At 36.0% G+C, this 25,460-nt stretch overlaps 4 protein-coding genes across 7 annotated transcripts; 3 read left to right on the top strand and 1 right to left on the bottom strand.

Annotated features, from left to right (window-relative positions):
• Window positions 1-333: 333 nt before the first annotated feature.
• aip (aryl hydrocarbon receptor interacting protein) lies at window positions 334-5,503 on the top strand. 2 transcript variants are annotated; one of them, XM_026260568.1, is made up of 7 exons: window positions 340-479; window positions 1,287-1,469; window positions 1,992-2,180; window positions 2,627-2,803; window positions 3,939-4,080; window positions 4,392-4,624; window positions 4,726-5,503. In XM_026260568.1, the coding sequence occupies exons 1-7, from the start codon at window positions 381-383 to the stop codon at window positions 4,729-4,731; spliced, it is 1,029 nt and encodes a 342-aa protein (XP_026116353.1). In that variant the 5' UTR covers window positions 340-380; the 3' UTR covers window positions 4,732-5,503. The 2 variants fall into 2 exon arrangements, with proteins under 2 accessions (XP_026116354.1, XP_026116353.1); XM_026260569.1 differs by lacking the exon at window positions 1,287-1,469 and having other exon boundaries at window positions 334-479.
• Window positions 5,504-5,564: 61 nt separating this feature from the next.
• Window positions 5,565-9,175, bottom strand: cdk2ap2 (cyclin dependent kinase 2 associated protein 2). Of its 2 annotated transcripts, none has more exons than XM_026260570.1 (5): window positions 8,922-9,175; window positions 8,493-8,651; window positions 7,963-8,054; window positions 6,471-6,591; window positions 5,565-5,885 (listed from the first exon to the last, which is right to left on the bottom strand). In XM_026260570.1, the coding sequence occupies exons 2-5, from the start codon at window positions 8,545-8,547 to the stop codon at window positions 5,818-5,820; spliced, it is 336 nt and encodes a 111-aa protein (XP_026116355.1). In that variant the 5' UTR covers window positions 8,548-8,651; window positions 8,922-9,175; the 3' UTR covers window positions 5,565-5,817. The 2 variants fall into 2 exon arrangements, with proteins under 2 accessions (XP_026116355.1, XP_026116356.1); XM_026260571.1 differs by having other exon boundaries at window positions 8,493-8,630.
• Window positions 9,176-9,557: 382 nt separating this feature from the next.
• On the top strand, window positions 9,558-15,333 carry lgi2b (leucine-rich repeat LGI family, member 2b). Its single transcript, XM_026260567.1, has 8 exons — window positions 9,558-10,917; window positions 11,106-11,177; window positions 11,336-11,407; window positions 11,551-11,622; window positions 13,154-13,225; window positions 13,382-13,551; window positions 13,720-13,884; window positions 13,969-15,333. Exons 1-8 carry the CDS (start codon window positions 10,721-10,723, stop codon window positions 14,784-14,786), a joined length of 1,638 nt encoding a protein of 545 aa, XP_026116352.1. The 5' UTR covers window positions 9,558-10,720; the 3' UTR covers window positions 14,787-15,333.
• Window positions 15,334-17,107: 1,774 nt separating this feature from the next.
• Window positions 17,108-24,807, top strand: ccdc149b (coiled-coil domain containing 149b). Of its 2 annotated transcripts, XM_026260615.1 has the most exons (13): window positions 17,108-17,283; window positions 18,831-18,992; window positions 19,097-19,135; window positions 19,293-19,400; window positions 19,536-19,652; window positions 19,768-19,940; window positions 20,926-20,998; window positions 21,103-21,187; window positions 21,306-21,453; window positions 22,681-22,757; window positions 22,940-22,972; window positions 23,130-23,216; window positions 23,300-24,807. In XM_026260615.1, exons 1-13 carry the CDS (start codon window positions 17,233-17,235, stop codon window positions 23,848-23,850), a joined length of 1,704 nt encoding a protein of 567 aa, XP_026116400.1. In that variant the 5' UTR covers window positions 17,108-17,232; the 3' UTR covers window positions 23,851-24,807. The 2 variants fall into 2 exon arrangements, with proteins under 2 accessions (XP_026116400.1, XP_026116401.1); XM_026260616.1 differs by lacking the exon at window positions 22,940-22,972 and having other exon boundaries at window positions 23,300-24,805.
• The last annotated feature ends 653 nt before the right edge of the window (window positions 24,808-25,460 follow it).

The following is a 25,460-nucleotide window of genomic DNA, read 5'->3' as shown; positions in this document are numbered from 1 at the left end:
CAACGCGAAGAGATGGCAAAAACAGTTTGAGGATGAAACCTGGATGATGGTTTTCGAATATTCAAAGAAATGTTGGTAAAGAGAGAATAACAAAGAAAAACAGAAATGAAGAAATAGTAGTTCATATGATAAATGTTTTAATTTATGTTTTAAGCAATATCTGAAAAAGACGGGTATTTCAGGCGGGAAAAACACGAGTCTGGCTGTACAATTTTAACCCGCACTCCAAACCAGCAAGTGGATGTAATGTATCATTAGTTGTATGACAAACAGTCATAGAAAGTAAAGAAGAAGCAGCGGCAGTGCAGTGTTTACTGTATCCGCTGCTTCAGCGCCATCTAGACGCAGCGGAGCGACACTCTCCTACATCCTCCAGAAGAATGGAGGAAATAGACATGAAGCTCAGAGCTGATGGCGTTCAGAAAAAAGTCATATCTCCCGGAAAAGGAGAACTTTCAACGTTTCCCAATGGAACAAAGGTAGTGTAACGTACAGGATACATTTTACAGTAATGCAATGTCACAAGACGGTGGTTTTATGTGTCGATTTCAGAGCTGGAGTCGCCAGTTTTGACTTGTAACATCATGAGCTTGATTTCGGATGAAGATAGCCCAGAGTCGTTCAGGTTAATGCGTTATGCATAGATAGCAATATTAAATAAATATTTAAATAGGTGTGTGTCATATAGTTTTTTTTTTGTTCCACACGGAGACGCAAGGCATTCAGATTTAGCGGGTAGTAGCTAAGCTTCAGGAGGGATACTTGATGCTACAGTCTGTGAATGCGGTCTCACAAACAGGATGTCTGTGTGTTTGCGTTTTTGGCACAGAGAAGGGAGAAAAAGGTTCATCTCTTCTGAGTGACAGCTGAAAGCTACGTACCCCAAAACATCAACATCATCTCCACTGGCTACATTATAAGCAACGTCAATAATTGTATTAACCCTGTAAAGCCTGACATGAAATTAACTTCATGTTTACAGAAAAACAGTAGCAGAGGCGAAGACAAGGGAGCATATGCCTATAACTGTAGTAAAATCTATTATATATCCCTTTTTAACATTTAGACAAAATGCTAATCGAATAAAGAGTTAGCATATCTGGGTAATATGAAATGTTAACATTTGAACATTGTATACAAATGTTCTGGCACTGAGAGCCTGTTGGGCTCAAAATGTAGAGAATTTCAATCAAACTAAATGTCATAATGCAACAAATACCACAGGTGTACGTTAAATTATTTATAATAAATAACCAAATGATTTTTGTATTTTTCTCTCTTGAAAGGTGAAGTTTCATTACCGCACCAGCCTCTGTGATGGCACTGTGTTGGATGACTCCAGGACAATGGGAGGCCAGAGTAAACCTATGGAGCTCATACTGGGGAAGAAGTTCAAGCTTCCTGTGTGGGAGCAGGTGGTCACCACTATGAGAGAGGGGGAAGTGGCTGAGTTCACCTGTGATGTGAAGGTCTCTGCCTTCTGATATATGGACATCTTCATATTTGTAGTATTACATATATATGACCCTGCAGCACAAAACCAGACATAATGGTCAATTTAAAAAAAAAAATACATCATATAAAAAGTAGGATAGGACAATATTTGGCTGATATGCAGCTATTTGAAAATTTTGGAATCTGAGGGTCCAAAAAATAAAAATACTGAGAAAATTGCCTTTAAAGTTGTCCAAATTAAGTTCTAAGCAATGCATTTTATGAATCATAAATGAAGTTTTGATATATTTCCAGTAGGAAATTTACAAAATATCTTTATGGAACATGATCTTTACTTAATATCCTAATGATTTTTGGCATGAAAGAAAAATAATTTTGACCCATACAATGTATTTCTGGATATAGCTACAAATATACCTGTGCTACTTATGACTCGTTTTGTGGTCCAGGGTCACGTGTGAATATTATAAAATTATTGTTCTATTCTTTCTGATATTATTTTGGCTCAGTACTTCTTGTTTTCCCTACTGTAATAGCACACAGCTCTCTACCCTCTGGTTTCTCTGTCACTACGCAACATCAGCCTTGGAAAAGACCCACTGGAAGGACAGAGACACTGCTGTGGAATAGCTCAGGTTCACTCGCATCATTCTATGGGTCACCCTGATCTGGATAAGTTGCAGGCCAATCCTCAGCCTCTAGTTTTTACTCTGGAAATGCTAGAGGTGAGAAACAGTAGCTTAATCTCATTTTTAGTTGTGCAGTTTTACGAGAGCTCTGATAACTACACGAACAGCATCATAAATAAAATGCCTGTCTGTTCTATGTGCATTTTTTCTGTCATTTTTTGCTCACCCTCTACTTGTTCCAAACCTGTGTGAGTTTAATTTTTCTGCTTGAGATATCTTGAAGAATGTTGGTAGCCATTGAGTTCCATAATTGTATTTCCATACTATGGAAGTCAGCTGTTTGGTTAGCAAAATTCTTCAAAATAGATTGTGCTGAATGACTGAAAGAAATTAATTAATATCACTGTCCCTTTAAATGAACTACAATATGCATTTCTACTAATTTGACAACATGTATACTAAATTACAAAGTAGCTGTAGGTAATTCCCGCTTGATCTTTTTAACAAAGCTGATTCATGATTCTGATTCTCATCTTCCTAAGATCTTGCCCCCTGGATCCTTCCAAATGGAAATATGGGCAATGACAGATGAGGAGAAACTGGAGGTCATACCACAGATCCATGAGGAGGGAAACGCACTCTTCAAGAGTGGAGATATTTCAGCAGCTTCTGAGAAGTACTACAGTGCCATAGCTTGTCTGAAGAACCTACAAATGAAGGTTAGCCTTAAAAGTCTCTCCTTAATTACCTAGACGCAGGTTCACTTTTTTACAGTTGCATAAATTCTAATGTTTGTCGACAGCTATTTACAAAAGTTCACTAGGTTTGGAATGAAGTATTTGTAAACCTGCCATCACAGAAACTTGGAGGTAACCCTGGAGTTTTCTGCCAAAATAAGCATGCGTTCTGCTTTTAATGCTTACAAGTGAGAAAATAAGACACAAGCACCATGATTTTGCAATGGTTAAATAATTAATATACTTAATATGAAATATGAAGTTTTACAGTGCAATTACAATAGTAGTATATTCCTGTCTTAACATGTTAATATAGGACTTTCATTGTTATTATTACCTCTAATATCAAATTATTATTTTTTTCACATTGTTTGGCTAAAATTCCAGTGTAAATGTAATGTGGACTAAGAAACCATCACAACAGAAACAAAAAGAAAATAGTTGTAAGTCCACTTTAAAGTCCAGTTAGAAATCAGTGCAAAGTTCATACTTGGGGTTGCCAAATGATCAGAGGTCAGATCCCCCAATCAGACCTTTTCTAATAAATAGATACCATTTTCCTCCTCAAGTGGCAACCATGTGCACATGCTCTCTCTGGCCTGAAAAAGAGCACTAATGATCGGAAAACACAGACAAACATGTATGTTGGAGTTAAGCAGTCTCCATTGAGATATTCTGCTCAAATGAAAGTGTCAGATAGCCAGTCTGCATTCCTCTACAAGGCCGCTTGAGCTGTTTGCTGTGAAAAACTTTCTTATTGACTAAATAATAAATACAAATATGAATCTTGCATATGTTGTTTGCAATGCTCTTATCTGAATACATGCATTTACTACCTCTGTGCTACAATTCAAGGTTGTTGAATAGAGAAATAATTATAATATTAATATTTAACTTTTTAAGATTTGTGAGTTTTCATCATAGTTAATGTGTATAAAAAGCAGGGAACTAGATGGGGTAAAATAAATACTGTATATGAGCTGACATTCTCTTGATTTGTGCTCATAATAATAATAATAATTATTATTATCAGTTTGACCATTTTGTGCAGCCCAGGCCAGAAGTGTATATTCCTCAGGGTTGGTAATTTTACTATAAACATACTCTCTGTTTATAGGAGCGTCCGGGTGATGACCATTGGATCAAACTAGATCTCATGATCACCCCTCTCCTCCTCAACTATTGCCAGTGCAAGCATCTTTTGGGCCAGTACTATGAGGTTTTGGACCACTGCTCTTCTATCATCAACAAGTACAATGGTAAATATCAAAACAATTGCAACACCCATATACCCCCAAGCCTAAATTCTTTACAACAACACACTTTGTTCATTGATTACAAGTCTGGCTGTAAGTACATCTAGGCTTATTAAAGAAGCCTATTTGAACTTCTACAGTATTTTTAGGTTTATGAAAAGCTGCACTATGATCACGTTCCTTACAAACAAGTTATGTAAAAATAAGACTACACTGTTTTTGTTTTTTTACTTTGTATGAGCGTGCTCCCACCATGGGTAACATTTCTCATTTGTATTATAGGTGCCCATACTCATTCTTTGTCTTTCTCACAGATAATGTGAAGGCGTATTTCAAACGAGGGAAAGCTCATGCAATGGTATGGAACGAAGCACAGGCAAGAGCTGACTTTGCCAAAGTGATTGAACTAGACCCATCACTTGAAACCTCAGTTGCAAAGGAGTTGAGGGTAATGGAGGATCGCATTCGGGATAAACAGAAAGAGGAGAAGGGACGCTACAAAAACCTTTTCAACTACAGCAGCAAAGCCTCTGCTACAGCTTCCACGGTTAGTTCGGTCTTCTGTCTCAAAAACAGTATCTAAATGAGTGAATATTGATAAAATAAAGCTGCTCAGTTAAGTAATGTACTGTTTTCCTCTCTTTTTAGGGCTGAAACAAAGATGAAAGACCAATTTTACATTTATAAGGATGCAGTAAGGCCACTGTCAAGTTGGAGCACATGCACTATAACTTCATTCCTCACAAGTTCATATTGTTTATCCCCTCCTCGTGTTTCATTAGGAAATTGATTGATACACCATTGAGGAGGGCATAGCTTTAAATGCATTTGAATTCATCCATTCATCCCTGAAGTAACCCATCATTTATTGAAAAGTGCTCATTTTCATTGAGTTTCTAATGGGATCTCCTGTGAACCAGAAATGGGGTAAATAGCTGTTTACTGCCTTGTTACCTTGTATATTCAGTCTTTGGATATATCTGATAAAAATTGTCACAGATTGAACCCTATTTCTTAAGTTCAGTGCTTTTAACAAGGCCAGTCTGAACAAACCAAACTTGAAAGGCTAGTCTGGATAAATAGGATTTCTTTATCCCCCTTTCCCTCAATTTTTGTGTTGATCTTTTGTATTTATCATGTTTATAAGTTTTTATTGCTATTACCCTCATTGGCTTCATATGTATTACATTTTTTTTATTGAAAGATAAAGGAAATTAGAAGGCACAATGATAACACTGTGATGGCACATGTAAAAGTAACACTGAAACCATATTCATTCACACTGTGTTGATAATTAATGGAATTGTCAGGTATATCTAAGTCACTACAAATCAATTGCTATTTTCAAAATGCTTTTTAAACAGGTGTTGTTGCAACTATTCTGCATATGTTGTGACTGAATCCAAATAAAGTTATTTGAAAATCACTTATCCCCCATTTGCAAAAGCAATTCTTGCATTCAGTTGAATTGAAAATCTGACAAATTGTTTGTTTTGTTTTTTTATTTAAATACAGAATTGCAAAAATTGGGCTTAAAAAATTGCTATGCTAATGGCATTATCACTACATGAGGTGCACATTGGGAAGATAGCTATGAATGATGGACAAAGGTCAATAAGAAAGATAGAAAGATGTGGTGTTGTAAATAGCTTGGCAAAGAGAAGGAGCATGTTTATGAGAAACAGAACAATGGGGAGGCAAGTACCAGAGGGAAAGTGTGTGTGTGCGTGTGTGTGGATGTTATGTGCGAGCACTTCGTTCTGTCTCTGCTAGACACTCCCTGACAAGAGCCCGTGCGTGGATGATACCTGATAAAAGACAGAAACACAAATCAGCCATTTCAGACAAGTAAACATTTATCCAAATAACAAGACTAAGTGCTAACATACAAATGTGCAAAAGGACTACTGTAAATACTTTTGTTGATTGACGGGCCATTTACTAATGGACCAGGTAGCACCAATTGTAAAATACTGTCTTTGGATGTACACAATAAATTGACAATAAGATAAGCATTACATATCAGGCATTACAAGTTACAACTTATATTTGTAGTGCAACTTCAATAATTAATATAATTTAAAGAAATGATCTACAGTACAAATAAGTGGTTTACTTGCACTGGAATTAATTGCTACTGGAATTCTGAACACTTTACTTTTTCTATATTAATTTTACCTCAGTGGCAAGCACCACAACCTGACCTGTAAAGGTAGCTTAGTAAGAAAGTCTTTGTGCTGATGAAAGAAACATTGCCTGTCTAAACTCAAACAGATCTAAAAACGCAGGAAACTATCACAACTGCCCTTAGGCTCACATTACTCCAGGGGACTAAATGTCACAGTCTGTTACAAATGTGCTGCACACACTTTATGCCAAAGGGTTTGGAGTACCTCTCTTCAGCCTCTCCATGGCACTTTTGCTGCCAGCATAGGTAGGACGAATTTCACGGCTCATCTCTTCAATGACGGAGAGCAGCTCACTATAGGTAGATCCCTGGGAAACTTTAACAGGCTACAAAAAAACAAAAAAATTATTTATTCTTCAACAGAAGTAAGTCTATGGGCAAAACTTCCGGTTCATTATTTGCTATAGGAAAATAACGAATTATTATAGCGCGCAGTAAATGGTAAAACTGTTTGCACTACAAACCAGTGTGTTCATAATTAAGGTAATACATTAAAATAATATGGTAAGACACACCAATCTGCAGTATCAAGCAGCAAAACGAGTGGTGTTGTGCAGCTAAAAAGACATGAAGCAAGACCCATAAAGTTTACAATTGGCTGTGCCAGAATAAGGTGGAGATATATATATATATATATATATATATATATATATATATATATATATATATATATATATATATATATATATATATATATATATATATATATATATATATATATATATATATATATATATATAGTGGCCAATCAAATCAAAGTAGGCAGGGTTTATGGTTTATAGAAGCAGTGCACAAAGCATCAGTTTAAAAGACCAAATCATTTAATATTAGTCAACTTTTAGTTATGTTTTACGATAGAAATATCCAGTGACGCAAACTACTCAAAAACAAAAATGCAAATATGTCAATTTTGGGAGAGGGAGAGATGTGTAAATTGTCTGCGACTATGAAGCTGAGTTTAGTTACTTAAACAGTGATTTTAATCCACCTCATTGCTGAGAAGTATAAAGTAGTGATTCAGTATCAATTAAAAAAAGCCATGTGGCAGCGCTGACAACAAGTTTATGAGCTTCTGAATGTTACTTCTTGCACAGTGCGATCTTAGCCAGTGGTGTGTGTGCAGCGCATTAATATAGAACGGTGAATAAACTGAACTGTTTTAATGCAGTGACCTTGTCTCACACACACACACAAACACACAAACGCACAGTGGTGTTCAGTACGACCCTCAGAAAGTATTTGCATGAAAATCAAATATGCCTATTTTTTTTTAAATCATATCATTTAAAAATGTGTACAGATTGCATTGGGGGAGGGCACAGTAGTTAACCAGAAAAAATTTAAATGGCACGTCATGCCAAAAAGGTTACCGACCCCTGCAATGGAGCATAATGAGATAACATATCATATAAAATTCAGCCTTGCCATCACAAGAATAAGTACATTTTTAAATAATAATAATAATAAAAATAATTTGAATTTGATATTTCAAAATATCAGCATTTTTATTGTATGTTCCTGCATTTTTATTAAATGTATGCATCGTTGGTAAGCATTAGAAATGACTTAAAAAAAAACTATTTCGAACGTTTAACCAGTAGTGTATGACAAATAAAACAGACCCTTAGGGCATTTATCATCCTAATTTAAATTCTGCTAATTTATATAAGCCCACTGTTATCAAAAAATGAACTTACTTGTACAAAGCCCATTGATGGTGGACCAAAGTCACTAAATGCTGGTCTAAAGTTAGAAGAGGAGGCCAGTGATGGAGATGAGCCACATGATCCTAAAACCAAAGAGCAAGAGGAAGACCAATCACAAATCAAGCAAATGTCAAAAGGCCAAACTCAACCAATGATATCTCGCCACCCAGTGTTAGTATGAAAGGAAGTGATGTCAAATACAGCCAATATTAGATGCACTGATGTGATGGCATGGCACACTCACAAGTGAGTAAGAAAACGGTTAGCTTTTAAACGTAATCGCGATAGGGTGCTGTTAGCAGAACAATGTACAACATTAATGTAATGAGCGAGACAGATGGCTCCTTTGACTCCTCCCCCTTTATCCGTGTCTCTGACCTCTTTTACAGTAGGTTCACTGACCCCTTTCTCCAGGATTAAAACGGTGCGTTTGAAAAGATGATGCACAAAGAATACCTCAAATGGAGAAAATATGAATGCATAAAAAGAATTGAATGAACCAAGAACATAACGAAACTCACCTGGAGGCGTGTGGTTGGAGCCGGTGGGTGCGGGGGCGATCGGCTTGTAACTCATATTTACACCACCGTCGACTGTAACCTCGCCTGATGGAAACTTTCTGCTTATCTTCTGAATGTAATCTCGATGGGCTTTAGTATCTGAAGCAGGAACGACGAAGGCTTAATGTAAACACAAAGAGTAGATATACATAATCGTTTAAGAGGTGAGAGACATGAGAAAGGCTAGCGGGCAGAAAAGACGGTCCCCTCTAAACTTAACCGGCTTCAGACCGTGCCTTCTCCATTTAAACCCCCTGGAATTTACTGACTTTTTCTTTATTTTCAGCTAGGGCAAAAAAAGTCGTTTTATATAAATACGAAATATATTTGTTGTGTTAAAGAGTGGAGGATGGTTGTAGTGGTTTATGAAAGGTAAATTTAACTACCCACCTCTTCTTCCGCGAACTCGCTCGACAGCGACACGCGCTAAATATCCAACAAGCCGACAAATCAAACAAACAACAACCGTGAACACTTCGCGATACGCTGAGCACTGAAAGACGCTTTCTGGTAGCCGATTAACACTTGTTCGAGGAGGTTACCGAGGTATAACGCACGGGAATAGTTTCGTTGCACGGAGGTGTCAGCGGCTCTTCTCCTCTCTTCCTGCGCGTGCTAGCCTGCTATGTTATTTTCCCATGATACTCGGCAAAAAGAGTGACTGCGTCATCAGGCACGCGCCTTTGCCCTCTCTCTTCCACAATGAAGATTCCATTCTGGAATTTTCTTGTTGAGGTATTTGGAGAGAGTGGACAACAGTGAGCTGGGAAAGCATATGGAAAGTGGATCATCTTAATATTTATTTATTTAGTTGTTTATTTATAGAATGGCATATAATAATATAGAGAATAAAAATGGATAAGTCAAAACTGAAAAATCTGCAACTACTCGCTACTGGTGAGATCTAAAATATAATGTATATTCAACAATCGAATGTGAAAGCTACATAAAAAAATAACTAAAAGTATAGATGTTTACTGAACTCTCTGACAGCTGTTTAAAGGAAAGTGTTTTTTTAATCTGAATGTTTTAGCTGTTGGCCATTTCAGGTTTCTTTTATGCACTGGGTGAGATGGATCCATTGTAATCTTTTTATTGGTGCATTAGATGTGCCGAAGGGAGATCAGTACCTATGAGTCCTTTCTGTGCCATACTGACTGAACAATCTTCACAATGGCAGTTTAAATACATACTAAACTGCTGACTGGTTTTAGACTTCCCTTAATTTTTCTGATGACATGGAGTTTTTGATGAGCATTTCTGATGAGGTGGTCTGTATTGATTTGCCCTTTTTAATGCAGCAAATAGGTACCTATGCATTTATTTGAAGTCTGTAATGGTAATCTGTTTTCTGTTGATGCATTGGGAGTTTGGTCTGCAGGAAAACCACTTGAAATCACTTACGCATATGTACTTCAGTAGCCTAAATGTGACAGATTGTAGGAGTGGTGGTTATTTCATCGTCATCAATTTAAGCACCTCCCCCAGTCACATATAGACAGAAAGCACTTACAAGCTGAAATCAGATCTGCTTCTAAATGATTAATGCTATGCGTACTGTTCAGTACATTATTTGCAGTCATAGGCCTATTGCTTATTAGTGTTGCCAGATAAATTGTTGTAATTTATACAGCATAATCTAGTAATCTGTAGGGAAACAGACATCTTGAGCTCATATTAATGTTAATTTAGGCCTACAGTAAATGCAAAGTACTTTAGTCAATTGACTACAAGACACAGAACAGAAGGCATTCATTTAAAGAACTGCTGCGTCACACCAACCACATTTTCCACATTGACACTTGTTTTCATAGCCAAGACAATTTGTGCATTTTACATACTCGCTCTACATAAAAAGAAGAATTACAACAATTTTGCTGATATGACAGTGAACTTATTTCAGTTAATAGTAAAGAGGAAAACAGAAAGGTCTGATAAAACAACATAATGAGCATATATGTAAAAGCATCTTAAGGCAAGTACAAAAACAAACAAAAAGTGGTATGATCTGTCAGTTACATGGCTACTTTGAGATTTTTTTTTTTGACTCGTGGTGCCTCCTCTAATGGGACAGTATAAAGCAGTGACTGCATCAGAGCTGCTGATTCTGAAGTCCTTCATGCTGCATTTCACTGTGCTGCTGCTGCTCGGGACAGGGGAGCGTTTGCTTTCGACTCCGCTTCAAAGCCATGGATCTTTCAAACGATAAACTATATTCCATCCGAAAGTGTCTTTTGGTAACTTTACTCCTCGTTTGTTCATTTCAACTGTCCCGATCAAAGCGAGTATTCAAATGTCCTTCAGGATGCACTTGTACGACGGATTCAATCATTTGCGTCGGTTCGTCTCTCATACCGCGGACCATACCCAGTGACATCAACTCTCTGTAAGTGCGATGTTATTATTTTCGCCTAACAATTTATTTGCGAAAATATTTATAATTTTATTAAACATAGTGGGTTATAGCCTGTATTCGTGTTTCGAAACTGAACGTGCATCGTAGTGTCTGGTCGAAATCAATAAATGAAAGAAGTGGCGTAGGCTATTTGTTCATTTATTTAATTTATTTTTTAGGAGTATTGTCAATTGCAGTTTCACAGAAATCAAGGAGTCTATGTTCTCGCTCATGCCTTCACTGCAGTTACTGTAAGTGACTGCTGCATCCCCCTTTTTGAATATAAATGTACCTGTTTATCTGCATTATAAAACATTAACACTTTGAATCCAAGGCACTCTTTATTATGCTAGTCATATTTAAGTTTTAGAATTTTCTGACATATTCTGGCATCTTTTCTCTTCTTAAGGCTCCTTAGTTCTAATTCATTTTCTGAAATCAAGGAGGACGCATTCTCAGGGCTTCCTCATATTGAGTATTTGTAAGTATTTGTACAGCTTTCATTGATTTAAATGAATTGTAAAAAATGTTGGATGCCTGGACCACTTTATCTGAATGCCTGCAGAGTTATTGGTTGAAGTACTTTTTTTTAGCTATTTTGTCTTATTATATTTCTCCAATCAGATTTATTGAAGGTAACAAGATTGAAGAGATAAACAAATATGCCTTTAGAGGACTTCGGGGTGTTACACATCTGTAAGTATATGACATACAGCGAGCAAATCTAGGTTGTATTTATTTAGACAGATTTCTGGTATGCATCATTTACTTTAGTAGGCTGAGTGATATATGTTTTTGTTTAATATTTTGTGTCATATAGTCAGTACATTATGTGATGTATTGGTGTCGTCTTGAATTGTATTATAAGGTACACTGTAAAGTACGGTGGCCGAGAGAGCTCAACGCACTGCAATTTAAGAAAACACATGCAAATTGAAAAAAACACCAGCAAATAAAAAAAAAACATCTTCATCAGTTTGACAACACAAGTGCTGCAAATCCTTCACAACACATGCATATTAAGAAACCCTGCAAATCATCACAACACATGCATATAAGGAAACGCGCTGCAAATCCTTCACAACATATGTATATTAAGAAACGCTGCAAATCATCACAACACATGCATATAACGAAGCGCGCTGCAAATCCTTAACAACACATGTATATTAAGAAATGCTGCAAATCATCACAACACATGCATATAATGAAACGCGCTGCAAAATCTCGCAACAATTGCATATAACGAAACGCGCTGCATATCCTTCACAACACATCCATATTAAGAAATGCTGTAAATCCTCACAACAAATGCATATAACGAAACGCGCTGCAAATCTTTCACAACACATGCATATAACGAAAACACCATGATTCCTTTATCTTTTGGATATTATTAGCCTAAATAAGCTGAATAATTACATGATTAAATGTAAAACGTTACTTAAAATGGCTAACTATAATATCCTCAGCTAAATATAATTTCAAGGTTAATGAAAATAAATTTCCACTGCTTCATTAATTGTTTCTTAATGTGCATGTGCTGTGGTGATTTGCAGCGCGTTTCGTTGTATGCATGTGTTGTGAAGTATTTGCAGCGTGTTGCGTTGATTGTGTTGTGTTCTTCATTTGCTGATGTTTTTTCAATTTGCATGTTTTTTCTTAAGTTGCAGCGTGTTGAGCTCTCTCGGCCTCCGTAGTGAAGTCCCTAAACATCCTGACTTGTACAAATAACCAAATGGAAATGTAATATATTGCCATATGTCAAGAGTGATATTGCCATGTATGTTACCTCAAAGGCGATATATAATTTCCATATGCATACATTCTCTGGGTATCTGTTTATAACAGTTTATAACATATTTGAAATCCCCAGAGTAAATTGATTATATGTTAATAATATCTTTATGATGATTTTAATATGATATTATATGCAGCAAGCATATATGTGAACATAATGTGCAACTTCAAAAAACAATCTGTATGTTTATGTTTTTTTTATTATTTATAAAAAATTAAAAAATAAATTTATATTTTGAATTATTTATATTCACTTATATATTCACAAGATGTATTGACAGGTTTTAGGATATATATATAGTTTTCATCTTTTTACTTCACATGTCAATATATTTATCATATGGAAATCTAATATATGTAAGTACATTACATTTGAGTAAAGTCTTCTGTTCATTTGTATTGATTAATTTCCTCTCTGTTTTTACAGATCATTAGCGAACAACAATTTAAAAACACTGCCCAGGGGTCTTTTTTCTGATCTACGCTCTTTGATTGAACTGTGAGTTTTTTAGTTCACTGTTTACAAATGTGTACATGTATGTAATCAACATGCAAGACAACCACTTATGCTAAATAGCTGGGAAACACAAATATTGCAATCACATATCATTTTGTTTATTTAGAGTGTTTTGATTATTTCATGTGTAATAACCAGTGATCTGCGTGGGAACATGTTCCATTGTGACTGTGAGTCCATGTGGCTGATGCTGTGGTTGAAACGATCCAATGCCACTATTTCTGATGTTTATTGTGCCAGTCCATCTGGCATGAAGGGCGTCTTGTTAAAGGATGTCCCAGAAAAACACAGCAAGTGTGTCTCCACAGGTAATTAAATTTCTGTTGCTTAGATATGTCCAATTTTATGTTGAAATTTGCATTGGTTGTCTATATAAATGCAGTGAAAAGGTGTGAAGAAAAAAGTATGATTTGTTTACACTTGTTTAGTGACATGAATGAATGTGCTTCCAAATGTCTGGTTCTTTTTCCCGTCAGATTTTGTTGAACACCAAATAGTGAATACTCAATCAATATCAGCAGATATCTTCTTTCACAAAGATGATATATATGTCGCTATGGCAGTTCCAAATTCAGACAGCTGCATAATCATGGAATGGGATCACATTGAGACTAAATTCAGGCCTTTTGATAACATCACAGGTTTGACTCCATAATCATTTCTCATATGTCATAAAAATGAAAGTGTATATAGATGATGATTTCATTTTTATAAATATATTTCAGGTCGGTCTGTTGTTGGATGCCGTTCTGTTCTTATCAACGAGCAGGCATTTGTCATTGTTTCCCAACTCTTCGATGGCTCCCTGGTCTACAAATATGACCAAGCACAGAATAAGTTCACCAAATTTCAGGCAGTTGAAATGCTTAACGTGTCCAAGCCGAATGACATTGAAGTCTTCCAGATTGGAGATGACTGGTTCTTCCTAATTGTGGACAGTTCCAAAGCTGGAATGACTACTCTGTTTAAGTGGAATGAAACTGGTTTCTACCCGTACCAGTTCCTTCATGAATGGTTTCGTGATACCGATGCAGAGTTTTTTGATTTACATGGCAAATCTGTCCTCATACTCGTGAGCCGTTCCCAGGTTCCTGTTATCTACCAATGGAACAAGAGCACCCAGAAGTTTGTTCTCCATGATGAGATAGCAAATATGGACGAAATTGTCACCGTGAAGGCCTTTAGGATTAATGATGTTCCCTACCTTGCGCTCGCCTGCTACATCGGTGACTCAAAAGTCATGAAGTGGACGGGCAAACACTTTGAAGAAGTACAGGGCTTGCCTTCACGTGGCGCCACAGTATTACAGCCCATCAAGTTCAAAGAGCAGGACTATTTGATTCTGAGCAGTGATTATTCTTTCTCCCAGATCTTCAAGTGGGATGAGGAAAACCAGAAATTTATCAAGTTCAGGGATGTGTATGTTCAGTGGCCACGCTCATTCACAGCACTGTCCACAGACCAGCGTGATTTTGTGCTGGCCACCAGCTTCAAAGGCAAAACCAAGGTGTTTGAACATATTTCGGTGGATTATAGCAAATGAGGCATATGGCATATTGCTTAGATAAAACTCTTTTCTTCAATATATGTATGCAAGTAACTATAATATTTATGAATGTACGTAATGATTCTTCAACAAATGCCTACCTTCTGTCTTGCAAAAGCTATTTATGCAACATTTTCTATAAAGGTTTAAATAAATAATGCTCTGTTGCTTCATTTATTCAGACCTTAAAAATAACTGACTGTTTGATTATATCAGGGCCCTTTGAAATCATTTCTTTGTGATATATGAGGTTCACCAAAGGTGCTCCGGCTTCAATCCAAAAGAGCGTGCACTTGTCAGCTTCAAGCTTATTCATCCTAATGAGCTGATTTGACTATATGCAAGCATGTTTGTTGGTGCTGAGTAGTGATATTATTCAGTAGAGACCCTCAGTGTTATTGCCTTTGATGAATGAAAGCCTTAGAAATGTAATTATTAAATTATTTTTATTTATTTTTTTTTAACAGAGGATGATCCTTTTATTACTGTAGCTGGCTGAGGATAGTACTGGATGTACATTTGAAAATATATTATTGATAATAAATAAAACAGCATCTTCTATTCATGTTTGTTTGTTTTTATTTACACACACACACATATTTCAGTACCTGGATCCTTCTTCTGCGCAGTCATGATGTTGTAATTGATGCAGTATGTAGTCTGGCATTGTCATGTTGGAAAATGCAAGATCTTACCTGAAAGAGGCGACGTCTGGATGGGAGCATATGTTGTTCTAGAACTTGGATATACCTTTCAGCATTGATGGTACCTTTCCAGATGTGTAAACTGCCCATGCCACACGCACTCATGCAACCCCAAACCATCAGAAATGCAGGCTTCTGAAAGGAGCGCTGATAACAACTTGGGTTGTCCTTGTCCTCTTTAGTCCGGATGATATGGTGTCTCAGTTTTCCAAAAATAACTTAAAATTTTGATTCGTCTGACCACAGAACAGTTTTCCACTTTGCCACAGTCCATTTTAAATGAGTCTTGGCCCAGAGAAAACGTCTGCGCTTCATATTTGGCGTGCTGTCCATGGAAGGGCTGACATCCAGTATGGTTTTCCGGTCTTGACCCTTACGCACAGAGATTGTTCCAGATGCTCTGAATCTTTGGATGATATTATTATGCACTGTAGATGATGATAACTTCAAACTCTTTGCAATTTTTCTCTGAGAAACTCCTTTCTGATATTGCTCCACTATTTTTCACCGCAGCATTGGGGGAATTGGTGATCCTCTGCCCATCTTGACTTCTGAGAGACACTGCCACTCTGAGAGGCTCTTTTTATACCCCACCATATTGGCAACTGACCTAATAAGTTGCAAACTGGTCCTCCAGCTGTACCTTATATGTACATTTAACTTTTCTGGCCTCTTATTGCTACCTGTCCCAACTTTTTTTCGAATGTGTAGCTCTCATGAAATCCAAAATGAGCCAATATTTGGCATGACATTTCAAAATGTCTCACTTTCAACAGCTGCTTTGTTATCTATATTCTATTGTGAATAAAATATAAGTTTATGAGATTTGTAAAATATTCCATTCCTTTTTTATTCACAATTTGTAGTGTCCCAACTTTTTTGGAATTGGGTTTTTCTTATATGTTTCTTAATAGGAAGCAGCTGGACAATGGTTAGCAGTCAGTTAGCACAGTTTAGTTTAGTGCATCACTGCTCCACATACTGTCAACATAAACACAGGCCACAATAAGAAAAAGCACGTTAAAAATTAAATTTTATGGCACTCCTTGACAGTGAGAAACTGCTTATGTTTATAAAGCAACATCATTATTTGTGACAGAGCACTTAGGCTTGATAAATAAGATCAGAGGGATAAGCACAGCTTCACAAATGTAGCTATTTAAAGTAAGCTGAAATTCTGTATTTAGTGCTTTATGTCCATATTCTATTATTTACATTATTTGTTATGTGAAATTATGGTGGACGTTTAAAATAACCTGTATAGTATTTTCAAACTAACTGAGACCATGTTTATTTTTTTTATTTTTTTTTTTAAATAGCAACAATAGTTAATAGTATAATAGAATACATTATATCTTATACCTTGTGTAATTCTAATCTACAACAACATTAACGTTTTAAGTTTTGGGGTGCGTTCACGTTAACAACAGAAGTAGACTATTGCAGCAAAACAAATTCATTAACAACAACAATTTATAGTTTTACTAGAGGCCACATGTTTGTTATAATCGTATAACTGAACGTAAGAAGGTAAATTAAACATCTTATATTTGGCTTTTGTAGCAGTCACTCAAACAGCGTCACGCTGCGGTTGGCCATCATCCCAGCCGGAAATGATGTACGTAATGTTGATGAAACCTGAAACATGTAATCGTGTCATCCTCGTCGCAATAGATGCTCACGACGTAACAGTTTTTGTAATTAACCGTTTTTTTTAGAAGAATATTTTCGGAGCGAAAATGAATCCATCCAGAAGAAGCGAAAGTGATTGGCAGGGTCTGGTGAATGAGGTAGGAAACGCAGACATATTGATGCCTCGCGCTCATCTGCACTCTATGAATCATACTATCAGTACTGCACTGTAGAGGATGCTTGAATTCACCATTTCATGTGGTTTTCAATGAATTTACCCAAATGACGTGTGCAAAATTTAAGGGCTTGGTTTTCTAAATACGATCAGATTATTCTGCTGATTTACAGAGACGTGAAATCCTCTTACTGTAACCGTGCCGTGTTGTCATTTTCTCGATACCGGTTGTTCTTATCGATTAGTATAAGTGACATGCATGTTATTAAATCTGTAAATGCCTTGCATCATAATAAATAAAATGCAGAAGATCTGACACGACATGATCAGATGAGGGATTAACGTAAATCTTCATCCTTTTACGTCAAGATCCATGAACGGCGCTGAACTCAGCTTGGACCTGGAACTGAAATAATAATAATAATAATTATTATAAATAATGATTTTAAAATACAGTGGTGTAATATTACAGCTTCTTATTCAGAGTACATTCATTATCATGTATGTGTACAATTAAGAGAAAAAACAATAATTAAGAAATATAAATAGTCGTCTGAATGTTTTAATTTTAGGGACTTTCTAGGGACCCATAACAACTAAATAACAGTTCCCTATGGACTTTGAATGTGTTTACATAATCTGTTGAATAAATTATTCCATTATATTGATCAAATTGTGAACTTTAATGTCCCTTCTCAAGTGCAGTGACAAATGTAGAATTTTTTGGGTTGTTTCGGTTGACCTTTTCAAAGTTTATATTTTAATTTAAAAGTAGGATTTAGTTCAAACTTCTAAGGTGGCTTAATTCAGTAATAATAATATTAATAATAGATACTGTTAATGATAATAAGTAGGCCTAATACATAATTTATGTTCAGTAAAAGGCCAAAGCCACTAAAATCAAGATGAAGAAATAAATTAATTTGATTAACCTTACAGAACACACAGTTCCTAGAACATCTGGAATAACCAAAATTAATACATTTAAGGAATAAATGTAAATTATGGTAATTATTTTCATTCTGTTGACATTTCTGGTTTCTATGTAAAATTCTCAAATGCAGAAACTTCTAAGCATTTTAGCGAAAGTGCCGACAGAGATGTTTTCACTTACATGGGCAAAATGTAAATATTATCTTGGAAGAGATTTTGATAAGTCTTAATTTTAAGGTATCCTTGTTACACATATTGCATGGGCTACTATTATAATAACAATTAATTATGCATAATTACATGCAAGTAACCCTAAGCCAAACCCTAATCCTAACCCTAACCATATAGTAAGTACATGTAGTTAATTAATATTACTCAGTACTTAAATGTATAATTACACTGTAACAAGGACACCTTAAAATAAATTGTAACCAAGACTTGAGTCAGAAGGGTTTGAGTAAAAAGCTTACGTGATTTTGCTAAAAAAAAAAAAAACAATGCAAGAACCCACTTTGATCATTGCCATTTAGGGAGTAGTGACTAAATGCGTTGAATCGTGAAGCATTAACAGCCCTGTTGTTTCCTTTGTGTGCCTAGTTCCTGGTATGCAAGAGAAAGCTGGAGAGTAAGAAGGAGGCACTGCTGATCTTATCAAAAGAACTGGACACCTGCCAGCAGGAAAGGGATCAGTTCAAACTGATGGCAAATCAGCTCCGTGAACGCCACCAAGGGCTGAAGAAAAAGTACAGAGAGCTTATAGTATGTATCTCTGTTCTAAATTAATTCAACACTCATGTAGACGTATGAGTTATTGTTATTATAATAAAGTATATTTAAATGATTTGATCTTTTTCTTTTAATAGGATGGTGACCCTTCTCTACCTCCTGAAAAAAGAAACCAAGTATGCTTAACACCTATTTAAATATGCTTAACTGTACTCTGTTATATATTGTAAATATAAAACTAAAGATCTGAAATCTAAATGTGTATTTTGTGAAGCAGTCAACCCAGTACTCCTGATTATCATTTGGAGTTATTCACTGTTTAACTTGCCACAGGTCAATCTGGCCCAGTTACTTAGAGACTCACGAGAACAGAACAAGCAGCTGAGCGAGGAGATGAAAGAACTGAAGCAACGTTTAGCAGAGGTGCAGGGTGATAACAAGGTATGGGGTCCGCTCTCCACAGACGTGATTACTTTGCATGACTCTGTCTCATGCAGATGTTTACAAGGTCAAATGTGTTATCAATTGATCACAGTTCATATATTGTGGTATACCTGCATTCTTTCCATCCCACAGCTGCTGAGGATGACCATCGCAAAGCAGCGTCTAGGGGACGAGGAGGTGGGGACTCGTCACTTTCCAGCCCATGAGAGAGAAGATCTTGTTCAGCAGTTAGAAAGAGCTCGAGAGCAGGTGCATTGATCTTGGTGGCCCACACATTGTAGTTTTTGTAGACACTGGTGCCATAGAAAAACAAAACACTTATACAATCGTTTAGTAAAAAAGTAATATCTGTCCTGTGTTGCAGAATGAAGCACTGGAACAAAGCTTAAAGGCAGCCACGGATGAATTACAGGACGTGAGAGCAGAGCGTAATGTCTATCAGGAGAAAGCTCACAGACTAAACCTGGAAATTAACCACATCCTGGGAAGCCACGAGAATCGCATCCTTGATATTGATGCTCTGTGTATGGAGAACAGGTCAGTTTTGCCATGTTCAGGATCTACACATTTAGCATCTACTGCTGCAGTAGCACGAGGTAAACACACACACACACATCCGTTTGTTTTTATGAATTGTAGGGACTTTCCATAGACTAATATTACTTTTTTTTACTGACTAAACAATATTTTCTATCCCCTACCCAACCCTAACCCTAAATCTACCCCTTACAGAAAACCTGTTTGCATTGTTACACTTTCAGATAAACATCATTTACTATTTTTAAATCATTTATTTTTTCCCTCATGGGGACCACAATGTAGAAAATGTTGAAAACTATGTTTGTGGGAACACAATGTAGCATAAACAACTACACACACACACAAACACACACTATTTATTATTTTAGTACTCATAAATCACACTCTGATTCCAAAATAACTGCTATTTAGTATTGTTGATATATATAGTACTATTATAGTTTTAATATTTTGATATTCTGTTTCGATTTTAAATGTTAAGCTTTAGTAATTTTTTAGTGTGTTTGTCATTTTTTTTATATCTCTGTGTAGTTTTATTACTTTTTATTTCTATTTTAGTTATTATTTTAGTACTCAATGTTAAACTAAAATAAAATGATAAGTGTTGCATTGGAAACTAGCTGACATCAAATAACTTTAGAATCTCCATTATTTAATTTCAGCTTTAATTGTCAGGTTTTCCATGACAAACAGTAAATGTTCAATGCAACAAATAGGGAGAAAAACCCAGTAACATGGCTTAAGAATGGCATTTAGATTATTTACATGGTTAATGGATATTTTTATAAGAAAGTAGATTTTGTGGTGAGTCTGCCCTCTGTCGGTGTGATGGTGACATTACAGACATTGATATGGCCATTTTAACATATCCAGTTGGTTTTGTTAGTGCCTAAATATTATCAACAGTGCTATTTAACTAGTAATTTTGTGGGTTATCTGTATATCATACTAAAGTCTTCAAAATACTTTTTTTTTCTTTAAGATATCTGCATGAGCGGCTGATGCAGCTTCAGGAGGAGGTCAGTCTCCTCAGATCAAACGTCATGAAGTACAAGGTATTTATACACATACAACCAATTTTATAAGCACACAAAATATTTATTCACTTTGGTTATGTATAAGCTCATTGTTGGGCATATGCCAATGTGTTTTATTTCAGAGTGCTTTGGAAAGCAAGAAGAACTGTAAAGTCTATGGCAAGTCCAACAGCAGCGCTCTGACAGGAGTCCTCTCTGCTAAACAAGGTACCACAGAATCCACACAGTAACAGTTCCATGCTTCACCTGTATTCTTCTTTAATTCATATACAATCTTTCGAAAGAAAAATACCCAGAAGCTAAGTTCCAGCTGATATGTTTCTAGTACAAGAGCTGTTGCTGTCTGAGGAGAATGGCTGCAGTCTGCCGGTCACTTCACAGTCCATCAGTGACCTGAAGTCCCTGGCCACTGCTCTGCTGGAGACCATTCATGAGAAGAACATGGTCATTCAGCATCAACGGCAAACCAACAAGTATGTCAGTTACATCGTGACAAATGTCATCTCATTTCCTGTGCTGGAAAGCACCCAAGATACAATGTTACTTATGAATGGTATTTATGGTTATGGTTATTTATACACTATTATAGTTTTATCAATTTTGAATTAGCATTTATTTAATATATATATAAAAATATTGCATTTATATGTTACTATTTATTTTTATATATTTTGATTATTTCAGTTTTAGTTCAGTTTAGTTCTTATTTATTTTCTATTTCAATTCTAGCGCTTCAGCTTACTTAATTACAGAGGCAACATTTAGCATTCTTTAGATTTATTGTTATTTTTTGTATTTTATTTTTTATGGCTTTATTTACATCAACAGCAGTGTTTGTAATGGTTTTTGTTCATTATAATAATCCTGCCAAGATGCAAGTTAAGCCATAGCATTCTTATTTGTACAGAATTATGAAAGAATATTCTGGACAATTTTCAAAAGATATTCCAAATCCATTTGAGTTTTGGTTACATGCAAGGGTGAAAAAAAAACAGATGAGGTCATTAATATTGCTATTGAAAGGTGCAATGTGTAATACCTACAACGATCTATTTACAGAAATACAATGTAATATATATAACTATGTTTTGAGAGACATTTCTTAATAAACCGTTATGTTTTTATTACCTTAGATTGAGGTATTTCTATCTACATACACTGCCGGTGGAAGTCGCCACCATGTTTCTACAGTAGCCCTAAACGGACAAACTGCTCTACACAGCGCGTTTCATCACTTTGTTGTTCTTGCGAAATGAATGAACAAGTGCATTAACATTCGCAATAACATTGATTTATTGAATAATGAAGTAAATATAATTCCATGATTTACCTTTGTAAAGAAATCTCATTGCTCTCTTCTGTCTTTCCCTACGACACTAATGTCTGCCACCGTAGCTTCTCTAAAGGGAGGGGTGAGCGGGGGACTGAGCCGTTGGTTGCAATTCGCAACCTCACCGCTAGATGCCGCTAAAAATTACACAGTGCACCTTTAAATAAGACGGGCTCATAACTCATCAGATATGGGAAATACAGTTGTGTATGGACTTTTCTTTTTCATTTTAAATTTGGCAGCCATTTTGCGTTCGCAAAAGCAAAAAATACAATTTGCAGTTCCTTTTGAAAATTGTCCAGAATATCCTTCCATACCAAATAATGTTAAAATGTTAAATGTAGCTGGTGGTTTGTATATATTTAAACAGGATCCTGGGTAACCGGGTCGCAGAACTTGAAAGAAAGTTGAAAACATTAGAGGTGTCAGGGTTGTGGAGTCTGCCAGGTAAACATCATATCCATTCTATAGTTGCTTTTTTTTTGCTCTTTACATTTGTGTAATAGGTGTTTTTTTTGTTACATAATGCAGTTTATTTTGCTTATATAAATGTTTAAATTACTTCCAACTGCTCTCCCATTTCTGCTTTTCACTCTTTCTTCTCTACTTTCTTCTCCCCCTCTCTGGAGGCATCACCTACAATGTGTCTCTCGGACTAGGGAGTATGTTTTTTAATTCTAAAATAGTTTGTAGCCTTTTATGCCTTTCTGCACTTTTTGCAAACCAGTTCTACCTCTGTTGCCCTTGTTGTTGTCTTGACAAGAGAACTTCCATTTGTTGTTATAGTTGTGTGTTTATAGACTTGAACTTTTTTTACAGGAAGGAAAGCCGTTATTGTCCTGAGTGACTCTCAGCATGTCCAGTCCACCACAGAACAGTCTGTCCATCTGACCCCAGAGTCAATGGGTAACTTACTACCTATTGAACACTAATTGGCAAATCTAGAGTTTTGAAGTAAAAAATCATAACAGAATGTCAACGCTTTGCAGCAGGAGATGAGGAGATTGTTACTGGAGAAGAGGTGACAGAGGACACTGGACTCAGTACAGATTTCAGCCCAGAGGAGTGTCAAGCCGTGGCAGTCGAGCTGAACCAAGAGAGTGATTATTTCAACCGCACGTGTTCAGTCTCACAAACTCCACACTTCAGTGATCCTGTGGAGAGCACACAGAGTAAAACCCTTGCTTGTTGTGACTCTGAGAAGCCTGTGTGTCCTCCTGAGAAGGGATCAGAACAACATAATGAAGTTCTCATGAGCCCTGGATGTCAGTCTTTGAACACAGACGCATCTTTGAACGGTTCAGAAGAAGAGGCTGATGTGGAGAATGAAGTTCCTGTTGCTCATTCTGAGGTGGACTGTGATAGTCAGGGTGTATTAGAGGACAGTGGGCCTGTGGCATCAGAGACCTTCAGCGGTTCTGACTGTGTTTCTGGATCTGAGTCAAATACACCGGAACAGCAAACAGAGCGATCGGTCGAAGAAGAAACGGAGAATGTTCTTCTGCTCAAACCTTATCGCACCGAGAATGAACCTTCATGATGAAATTTAAAGCTCCATCAGTTAAAATAAATGTTCTGATTCAGACTTTGGCAAAAGAATAAAAACAAGAACATTTGAATGTCCAAATGAAACCTGTTCCAGTTAAGCTAAAAGCAAACTACAAAGTTCACCGTGAGGCAAGCTGGTAAAACCAGCAAGCTGAATATTAAAATCAACAGTAGAGTTAAATTCCTGACGACAGTCAATGTCTTTCTGGAGGTTTTAATAATCATCAAGAATCTCACATGAAACTGTAGATGTGACGTCACTTAACCAGCAAGTTCATTTTTCTGACATTATGAAATCATTTTAAAGACACATCTCTATATATTTTGACAATGTTAAATACCTTTGTAATTACATCTAGTGTATTTTGTGGGCAAAAAATGTCAATTTTGACTTCTAATTTTCAGTTTAATCTTTTTTTTCCCTCCAACTGAGTAAAACAACATGCAATTCCTGTTTCACATGCAAACCATTTTTTTCTGTTCTTTTCTTATAACACTGAATGTCACAGTTTCAGCCATTATCATTTGTTTCTTACAGAGTCAGTGTATATTTATTTCCTGTCATATATCTTATCTATTATAATTTGTGATCTTGATGATTGTAAAAGTGTTTGATCTGTAAAGGTTGGTGTAAAATCACTGTAATATAGTGTAAAATTGAAATGGGAACAATCATCAGCTTGAAAGCTTAAGTTATATTTAATTATGCACAAAAGCACTGCATCCCAATACACCAGCCATTTAGTTTGACCCTCTGCTGCTATATTATTGAGTTATTACTGCATCAGTTTATTTGGTTTATGCTGGCTTGACCTGTTGGGTGCACCAAAAAATATTTGTAATGATGGAAGGATTATCTTGTTGTATATGTCCTCAAGTTATTGAAATAAAAAGTATCATTTGCCATTACAAACATCCAGTTCAACAGTCTTCTGAAGGCAAAAGACTGTAAGAAATCCATCAGTAAGAGTTTTTTTTTTTTTTACTTAAAACCATTGCTTTCAGCTAAAATATAAGTTATATAGCCATAATATTGCTATCTCCAGTAAAAATGTTCTCTCAACTGAATCAGAATGAAATGAATGAATCACATTATTAAAGATCATGGTATTTTGACCAGAAGTGATAGCCTGAGGGTGAGTAAATGTTAAGCAAATTACATTTTTGAGTGAACTACTAAGTTTCATTACTCTGAAAAAACTTAAATGTCTTTATCCAAGCAACGATACAGTTCGTCGAAACATGCTGTATTTATCAAATCAATATTTCAATAAATCCACTCTGTTTAAATGATATTGGACCAACTACTAGAGACAGCAGGAGCTTGATCTCCAACATTTAATGCAAACAAACCTTTTTTGACTGGAGAAAAACAAATAAGTGTGCCATTCACTGTCCAATCAAACCTGTCAGCGCAGAGTGCAATGACACACTGATCAATAAAGGAAAAAGATTATGTACTGTGCTTATAAAAAATGGTTAAAATTGCTCCATTTAAAATGTAATGAACAATATCAAATTAAATGACATCATTTTAAATCAATACTGCACAGAACATCGCTAGATTGAACTCTTTGGACAGAATTGTGAGGAATCTTTGCT

The sequence above is a fragment of the Carassius auratus genome, unplaced genomic scaffold, assembly GCF_003368295.1.
Source record: "Carassius auratus strain Wakin unplaced genomic scaffold, ASM336829v1 scaf_tig00215565, whole genome shotgun sequence".
NCBI classification, from domain to species: domain Eukaryota; kingdom Metazoa; phylum Chordata; class Actinopteri; order Cypriniformes; family Cyprinidae; genus Carassius; species Carassius auratus.
The sequence above is the reverse complement of the archived record's forward strand: the minus strand, read 5'-3'. Positions and strand labels throughout refer to the sequence as shown.

Bases quoted from the DNA above. Each gene is read 5' to 3' on its own strand.
- ccdc149b (XM_026260615.1), top strand. From the start codon at position 17,233: ATGAATCCATCCAGAAGAAGCGAAAGTGATTGGCAGGGTCTGGTGAAT. The intron at 19,653-19,767 runs GTGCATTGATCT...CCTGTGTTGCAG, and splicing joins TAGAAAGAGCTCGAGAGCAG to AATGAAGCACTGGAACAAAG. The intron at 23,217-23,299 runs GTAACTTACTAC...AACGCTTTGCAG, and splicing joins TCTGACCCCAGAGTCAATGG to CAGGAGATGAGGAGATTGTT.
- aip (XM_026260568.1), top strand. From the start codon at position 381: ATGGAGGAAATAGACATGAAGCTCAGAGCTGATGGCGTTCAGAAAAAA. The intron at 480-1,286 runs GTAGTGTAACGT...CTCTCTTGAAAG, and splicing joins CGTTTCCCAATGGAACAAAG to GTGAAGTTTCATTACCGCAC. The intron at 2,181-2,626 runs GTGAGAAACAGT...CATCTTCCTAAG, and splicing joins TTACTCTGGAAATGCTAGAG to ATCTTGCCCCCTGGATCCTT.
- cdk2ap2 (XM_026260570.1), bottom strand. From the start codon at position 8,547: ATGAGTTACAAGCCGATCGCCCCCGCACCCACCGGCTCCAACCACACG. The intron at 6,592-7,962 runs GTAAGTTCATTT...GTTTTTTTGTAG, and splicing joins CATCAATGGGCTTTGTACAA to CCTGTTAAAGTTTCCCAGGG. The intron at 5,886-6,470 runs GTACTCCAAACC...GTCTTTTATCAG, and splicing joins CATGGAGAGGCTGAAGAGAG to GTATCATCCACGCACGGGCT.
- lgi2b (XM_026260567.1), top strand. From the start codon at position 10,721: ATGGATCTTTCAAACGATAAACTATATTCCATCCGAAAGTGTCTTTTG. The intron at 10,918-11,105 runs GTAAGTGCGATG...TTTATTTTTTAG, and splicing joins CCCAGTGACATCAACTCTCT to GAGTATTGTCAATTGCAGTT. The intron at 11,623-13,153 runs GTAAGTATATGA...CTGTTTTTACAG, and splicing joins CTTCGGGGTGTTACACATCT to ATCATTAGCGAACAACAATT.